The sequence below is a fragment of the Lepisma saccharinum genome, chromosome 27, assembly GCF_977018435.1.
Source record: "Lepisma saccharinum chromosome 27, izLepSacc3.1, whole genome shotgun sequence".
NCBI lineage: Eukaryota > Metazoa > Arthropoda > Insecta > Zygentoma > Lepismatidae > Lepisma > Lepisma saccharinum.
Window position 1 is genome coordinate 34,783,864 of NC_139255.1, and position 8,549 is coordinate 34,792,412.

Sequence of the window (8,549 nt, forward strand, 5' to 3'; positions counted from 1 at the left end):
ATGGCGTATATACAGCAGTGTTGCCCCTATTAAATTTCCAACCCACGTAGGTTTTTTTTTCATTTTTTTACTTCAAGGTTATATAAAATACACCAGAAAGTTTCTCCATGATGCAGTAGTCGGCGTACCTCTAAAAATACAGATGTGTTTCACGTGCTTCAGAATATAATTTTATTATATTGTACATAAATTTTACCTTAAAACCAGAGGTTAAAGCGACAACAGTGGTCAGCAAAGGGACCTCACACAAAGGTTTTTTTTTAAAAAAAATTTCTGGAGGAAACATAACCTACTACAATTAATTACTTAATCCATTGACAAAGATTTCTGTTAAAAATAAAATTGTGCTTTAACCTAACCTTATTTCGCTTTATGGCGTACTTCTTAAAAAGACAAGGGTAGAATATTTAAATATGTAAGTTATGCTAGAAAATGGATCTAAAATTCATGAAACAACAGGAAAGAAGCAAAACTAAACATAAAAAATTATAAAATCCAACAAAAACAGTTTCATTTGTAGTTATTTTGCCTGTTCGTACTGTGAATACAAGGATAATCGTTGGATTTGTAAGTGGGACACTAACAATGTCAATAAAGTTCTGGACAAACTTAAAGAAACCACGACCTTACCTTCCTCACAGTCTTGAAGAGGGATGTAGCTGCCATATTCCCTTCCATGTTGCCAATTATTGTAGTGTGACCACTCGCCTCGTCAAGACTGTGAGGAAGATAACGTCCAAGTTTCTTTAAGTTTGTGCAGAACTATACATACACCGGAAAAAGCTGTAAGAGAAATATGCGCATGAAACTACATATTGAATAAAACCTTTTCCAATACTTTCAATAAGATTTTTAACTAGTTATGTATTGTAACTAGTTAGCTAAAATTCGCAAGCGAGCGATGAATTATTAGGAAACAAACAAATGGGATGTGTGAAAGTAATTATTACATAATAAAAAAGATAAAATAAATTATAATCCAATGTTCAAGAAATGGGTTAAACCTTTCAATTTTGGATGTGTGTAAGCTCAACTGAAAATATTAAAATTTTTGAAATACTCGTACTCGTAATCACTAATGAACCTGTCGACTCGACTTTCCATCTCGTCACCGAAATTTATGGGTTCGAGCCCTGGGCATGGGTGTTCGTGAGTACCATCTCATCAATTACATCTAGGCCTAGTCATCATCATTCACACTCATGGTCGCAATTAGCCAAAAGTGACAGAATAGCGTTGCTTTGTAGGCAAGAGAAAGATAATGAACCTTGAAGAAGACGGTTACATCTCACGAAGTGAAAGAATAACTTGTGTTTTACGTTTATCATGTCGTAGAGACAATCCTTGCCGTGAGGAGAAGCGTTGGGAAGGAGCAGGTCACCCTCGCTGGGGCCGTGGGAAAGTCTGTCACCCTCAGCTGCAACAGGAAGCTGCTTGACGTCATAGACCTGGAGATTCCTTCCGGGACCCTTCTCTGGTTCAAGAACGACGCTGCTCTTCGTCTGGATCCAGACAGGATGCAGATGGACGACGAGGATGTGTGTGAGTATATCGAGAGTGCAAATACATTCCTTATCAACTTCTGCAAACAGCACAATTGGAAAATTACTGCGATGCTCAGACACCAATTGGTAACTAATGCATAGTTAGACGCTAAGGTTCGTAAACTAGTAGCCTCAAAATAGCGACCATATATTAAGAGCCAGTTCCCAAAACATATATATACGGAAAACATATATAACTATCTATTAGAATCAACCAAGATATTAAAGTTCATAGATAGGTTTATTTTTAAGATTCTGGACTGCTTATGTCGCTAAGACCCATGTCTTAGTGAAAATACTTCATTTTCACTTCCTAGAAGTTCCTGTATCTAATTACTTGATAATCAAAATCGTAATGAACGAGGCTTCATAATTCACAAATCCGGACGTGAATATCTCATGGTTATCATGTTATAAACGATCGAAGAGTGGGTTGCGTGACTTTTGGAACATCCTGTATTTATCTTTTTTTTGTATTTTCTTGCTATCTTTCTTTCTTTCCCTTTCTTTTTCGCTGTATTACCCTTATCTTTCTCTCCCCTCTGTGTGTTTGTGTGGGTAGGAGGGGTTAGTGGAGGGAAAACCCTTTCGGAAATCACGGCGCTCGGTACAGGTTTTGCCACATTACATACGTAGTTTAACAGAGTGGTTTGATTTGATTTTCTTACTTCGTGTTTCTGCCACTTTTATGGTCGACCTGTACTGCATTACATTAGGATACCTGTTGCATTATTTGTGATTATCCTGTAGCATTTACGAACGTTTTATTGTCTTATCTACGGGTCACAGGTTCCATTCCCGGAGAGTTGAGTAGAGTTGGTGTTTTAAGTCCACTTTATGCACAGTAAGGCTAATCGGGACAGGAACGGCAGTTTAAAGTAGGATCCGAACCACTATGTGCCTCCACCGTGTATCGAACCCGGGACACCTCGATTACAAGGCAACGACGCTACCACTGAGCCATCATGGACATTCTCAGGGAGTTTCAGATCCCACTTAAAATGTTGCTTCAGTGACGAGTAGCATGCCTGAGCATTAAGTAGGCTCAAAACGAAATGTTATAATGTATTTAACCCTTTCAAGCCTTCTATGTACAGTTGTAAAGTTAATATAAAAGTCTAAGTTTCTTTATTCCATGAAATATTTTTTTTAAAAATAAATAGCAGGTGATCACAATTATACTCATTTATTTTCTTTGGAATTAACCAAATGGGGGATATTTAAAAATCTTTGGAAACAGTCACGTTCTAAAATATTTTTCAAAGCATTGTTTTATAAACATTGAAAACCTGAATGGTTGGAATAATTCCAAGTAATTTTCACTCTTTTCCACCAAGGGCATAACGAACTTAATCCATATTGTATCACTGAAACCGTGATTAATTTTAATTGCAGACATTTCATCCTTGCAATCGGAAGATAGTGGAGTGTACGCATGCCTGGTGGAGCCCCCAAGCGGAGACCGCTACACTCTCAATATAATATCACTGGTTGTTCTCTCGAAGAAACCATCTCTCTTCATCAACAAAGGGAGGAAGCTACGACTGTCGTGCCAAAGCAATTTCATCGTCAGGATATTCGGCAGCGCCCAGCAGCAGTGGATGTTCGAAGACACTCTCTGGAAGACAGATGACGTCAATATGAAGGCAATGGTTCGTTGCAGGTTTTTTTTTTATCCTTATGCTTTTCCTTCGACTGTTTCATGCTTTAGTGCATATATCTTAAGTAGTATAACAATTAATTCTCCCAATTCTCTGCTTTTGTAAATGATTCCTGACCTAACCGCCGGACTGTGATAAAGAGACACCTTTTTTGTTGGTGTATCTTTCATTAAACAACTTTATTCCGGTGGTTAGTTAAATGTCGTTCGCATCATATTCCTATACTCCTGCTCTTGGATTTAACCAATAGGCTTTCCCTCAGGTCACGTGTATTTGTTTATATCGACTTTAATTTTGTAGTAGACAGGGTGTACAATATTATTAGCGCGATATAAAATATGCAATGCAATACATTTTTCCGGCATTTTAATCACATTAGTTTGTTTTTTTCTTTCCCAGTCAGTAAACTTGACAGTTGCGCCCGTCAAGAAAGCCCACGAAGGTGTCTGGGAATGCATTGTTGTGCAGCCTAACTACAATTTGAGTTGGAGAACAAACTGGGTCAAATTAAAAGGTAATGCACCACGTGACTTACCACTAGACCTTTGATTTCAGGTTTTTAACCTATTTTTTTCCTTTACAGGTTGTAATGATGCGATCATTACTTGATACTTTTTATTTTATATGTAAATTAATGAATTTAATTGGATCGGTCGGTTTTTAGTTTCATGGGTTTTGATAATGTATTCCTGTACGTCTATATTCTTGGACGTTGGGGTAGGTAGGTGTGTCCGACAGCGACAACCGACCAGCGGAAAGTTTTCAGTAATGGCTTAGGTCATTAGCGGGGCCTATAAATAGGAAGGGCAGGGGAGCAGTGGGTCTCAGATGTTTGGCGGAGCACAGCGATGTAAGAGGTATGTGCTCTAAGGGAAACGGCTGGGCTAGATTTATTTCCTTACTATGTAAACCGACGGGGATGTTAACTTTCTTTCTTTTAATACACACACTTGCTCTTTTCACACTATTTCAATAGTTTATTTCATGTGGGAAACCGGGTACACACGTACACATACCTTCAGCGTTTCCTGACTACGATGTGTTTCTCGACCCCCCCCCCCCCACCCTCCAATTTCCCCCGGGGTCAACGCCAATGTCTCCTTCCATTTTTCCCGCCAGTTCAGATGTGGGGTATGTGGCATCTGACAGCTTTTTCGAGATTCTACACAACACCGCTTTCGCCTCATACACAGTGTGCAGCGTTTTCGAAAATGCGCTCCATGACGCATTTCCGGACCCATGTTCATATAACATTATTTCATCGTCTCCATGTGAGGAATATGTTCCCCAAGTATTGACATATATTTATGTTACACCCTGTATATATGCCTTGGATTATCGAAGATCTACTATATTCACTTCGATATTGTTGTTTTATCCACAGTATACAGAGGTCCATCTTTCTTCAGATCAGTGATGAAGGATCCTGTAATTATCAAAACTCTGAAGAGATTTAGTGGGAGAACATCAATAATTGCTGTATCCATTGTTGTACCAACAGTTGTATTGTTGATTGTGGTCACGTGCTGCCACGTATATGTCAGGTGAGTCCGTCCGTGCGTTGCGTGCGTAGATTATTATTATTATTGTTCTCGACTTAATTAACGTTGCATATTGTTACCACAAGGATAATCACGACGAGGAAGTACGTCGTTGCCTTGTAATAGAGGGGTCCTGGATTCGATACCCGGTGGAGGCACATGGCAGAGTGGTTCGGATCCCACTTTAAACCGTAGGTCCAGTCCCGATTAGCCTTACTGTGCATAAAGTGGACTTAAAACACCAACTCAAACCAAAAGGAAACGACGAGGAAGTTGTAATGGTACTGAGATTTGGATTCGTTTCGAAATTTAAAATCCAGTCTCGTTCTCAGAGCTAGCCCTAGGGAGGGGCAACTCGGGCACTGGCCGAGGCACCGCGCCAGATAAAAGTATTTTGAAATCATTCTATTTGTGTTTGAAGTCCACTTTTATGTACATATAGGCAAATTAGAGCTGGATCTACGGTTTAAAGAAAAAATAACCGTTTATTACGTGTTTGTAGAACGCTGATGCTTTGACATAGCCTACTTAATGATATTCACAATTACTGAAATCATATTCTAAACGAAGTAGCTATTACATAAAAATCGTAGTGCTACAATTTAAAAAAAGAAATAGTTTTGTGTGAGATCACCAGTGATGTGCCGTAGACTATAAGTTTACGTCTACATGCGTTGTCTAAACGTAATCTACGCGTAGATTACATTGGGTTGTAGTTTACATAGACTACGTAGACAATCTAAAGTGCATTAAAATTAATTTTCAAGGCTTTCATGAATGGAAAGTGAAATTTTCAACTATATTGTATCCTAACGAAATGAAAAGAATCCTATTTACAACAAAAAATTCTCTTCTCTTCTATTATCAACTATGGAAGATAAATAGTATGCATAAAACAACAACAGATGGCAGTGGTGAGGCAAGAGTGGTCTTTTCCCCATAAAACACTAGAATATTTCCTATATTAGGTTTCTTCCTAGGTGAGAAATTGTTCGAATTTGGAAGAAAGAGTACGAAAAGTTCTCCTCACATATCAGCAACTGATACGCAATATAATTTTCTTTTAATTCCACGGCGCCCTTTGTTAAGTTATCACCTTTCGCCATGTTGTTTACGTAGATTACCTAATCTACGTGTATAAAATAGTCTACGTGTAGAATGTAGACTATCGTTGTTTACGCGTAGACGCACATCACTGGAGATCACACAATATAATCTTCATGAGTAAAATGTATCCTTAGTCTTAAACGCTTGCTTGGACGGGGTGTGTAATAGTTAATAACAAAATACAATAACTATGAATTTCAATACATTTGCTTCATGAAATCTAAAAAGAATTGTGAAACAGTTTTGTAAGATATTTATTCATCTGGTGAATCGAGAAGAAAAGTCTATCCATTTATTTAATAATAATAATAAATTTGGAAGAAAATTATTGTATTTTTATTAGTTTATAATAGTTATAATTGTAAAATAACAATTATGGCCGTGGTAATAATAATGATTCTTGTTGCCATTTGTATTAATCAAGTTTTATAAATGCTCTGAGACCCCCCCCCTTATTAACTTCTGGCGACACCCATGGGGATGAAAGTAGAAGTCCAACCCTCTGATATCTCTTCAATTTTCTGGTTACAAGTTTGTGTACCTCCAAGGAACCATACTATTTCCATTTCGCCTAAAGGCTAATCAGTACACGATACTGTGATTTATGATACAATCACCTTTTTAGGTGAAATGAGAATCCTGCTTCACCTACACCTTTCCTATGTGTTCCAGGTTCGATACCCGGTGGAGACACATAGTGGTTCGGATTCCACTTTAAACTGTAGGTCCAGTTCCGATTAGCCCCTATGTGCATAAAGTGGATTTCAAAACAAACTCAAACCCTATTCCTCCTAATTTAAGCTCAGATAAAAATATTACAAATGAGGAAAAATCGGAAACCTTAGTGAAGAATGGTGAGACTAAATAAGAGTAGCTTCTAAAGCCCCTATCACACGGAACTGGATTTCTAGTAGGAATGCCCTAGTTGGCGCTGAACTAATTTTCTATGTAGCAATCATGGCCGCCTGGCTGACTACTTGACTGGTTTGGAGGAATCGGACATGTTCTAATTGCTACTTGCTTTCCTCGACTGGATTCTGTGGAACAGCCAATCAGAGCAAAGTTTCGCCATGTGAAGATAATCTGTGGATGTGCAAATGAGCGCTTTTGTCTGTGGTTTCCGAGTGTTACTCCAGCAATGTATAACGTATACAGCATGAAAGGCGCGTTGAGTTACACCGTGTGCACGGCGTTTACATTTAGAACAACTAAAATATTCTTCCATACCTGTACAGTAAACGTTGTAATGTATGTATTTAAGCAGCGCCATTGTTTTGTACCTAATAATGTTTTATACGAAACGTTATTCCTCTCGGTTGAATAGTTATCGGCTTTTAAAAATGTGAAGTGATACATTGTTTACATCTCACGCGGCCGCCATTACAACTTCCTTCGTATGGGAATAAAAGTCTATCGACAAGTACGCTGATAAGTATCGTGTGAGGCGAAAACAAGCAAATTGGTAGCCAGTCCAGCGCCAACTAGGGCATACCTACTGGAATTCCAGTTCCTTGTGATGCGGGCTTAAGATACGGCTTGACCAAGACAAAAATGTCCCTGTGAGGAAACGAGAGGAGAAAACAAATGGCTGTGCACTTTAGTTAACGAGTTTGCCTGGAACAGTCTTGTCTTGGATAAGTTGTACATGACATTCAAGACACAGAGAAATGCAAGTAAGGAAAATAAATACAAATGTAAGAAATAGATTAGTAATTTTTTGCAAAATCCAAATTTTAATCCTTTCTGAGGACGGTCATCCATGACCACACCACAACACTGCTGCTTATGACGTTTCCACAATTAAGCATTCTTATTTCTAGTCATGAAGAACAAAAAGCTGCCAACATTCTGCGCCTTCTCTGGGTGTATGGCTACATAACGGACGAGTCAGAAAGCGAAGAAGAAGAAAACGGCGAAAAGAAGAAGAAGAAAAGAGTAAAGCTAAAATCTATTATGAAAAAGAGAAAATTTTTCGGTTCCTGCAAGACATGATATTTTTGTATCAGTATTTATGAAAACTTTTGGAGACATTGGTGTCTTTCTGAATGCCAGCTAAAATGTTGAACGAGTAAATTTCTAGGAAACACTATAGTTAGAATGCTTAATTTATATACTACTATTTAACCCCAAGTTTTATCACTCAATTCGCCGCTACTAGCCATTTATCTATCAGGGTCGGATTAAGACGAAATTGGGCCTGATGCTTGAAATCTTCTGTGACCAATAAACACAAGACGTTATAGTTACGTCACAGCAGGGGGTGCTCGTTGCTATGTGCAGTACGTATGCATTACGTCATCTGGGAGGATCGGGTTTGACGGTGCTCGTTGCTATGTGCAGTAAGCGCAGTCGTCCGTGGATGCATTACGTCATCTGGGAAGAATTGGGTTTGGTGCGGGGTACATTTAGCTACTAACACGTCGCAAAAATCGAAACAAACAGGTTGTTGATTATGTCGCGTTCGATTTATTTTTATTGTATTTTTGTACTTGTAGACTGCAATCACGTCTAATTGTGCTGTAGCAAGCTATGAAAACAATAACTAGAAAACTAAAGGAACTGCCATAAAATATCATAGATTTCCAGTCGATAATTGAGTAAGTAAACAGTGGATTCATGTTTGTAGACGAAATGTAAAAAATGCAAGCGTGCAGTGCCAACTATTGTGAAGAAGACTATGTGCTAGATCTGAAAGC

At 38.4% G+C, this 8,549-nt stretch overlaps 1 protein-coding gene across 3 annotated transcripts in view; it reads left to right on the forward strand.

The window, feature by feature from the left end:
• The window catches only part of LOC145980090 (uncharacterized), a 96,574-nt gene extending 88,648 nt beyond the window's left edge, over positions 1-7,926 (forward strand). For all 3 annotated transcript variants that reach the window (XM_083113088.1, XM_083113090.1, XM_083113089.1), the window contains 5 exons: positions 1,336-1,542; positions 2,940-3,196; positions 3,605-3,719; positions 4,590-4,749; positions 7,674-7,926. In XM_083113088.1, the coding sequence (XP_082969214.1) occupies positions 1,336-1,542; positions 2,940-3,196; positions 3,605-3,719; positions 4,590-4,749; positions 7,674-7,845 (911 nt within the window). In that variant the 3' untranslated portion in view covers positions 7,846-7,926. The remainder of the gene's footprint in view (positions 1-1,335; positions 1,543-2,939; positions 3,197-3,604; positions 3,720-4,589; positions 4,750-7,673) is intronic.
• The last annotated feature ends 623 nt before the right edge of the window (positions 7,927-8,549 follow it).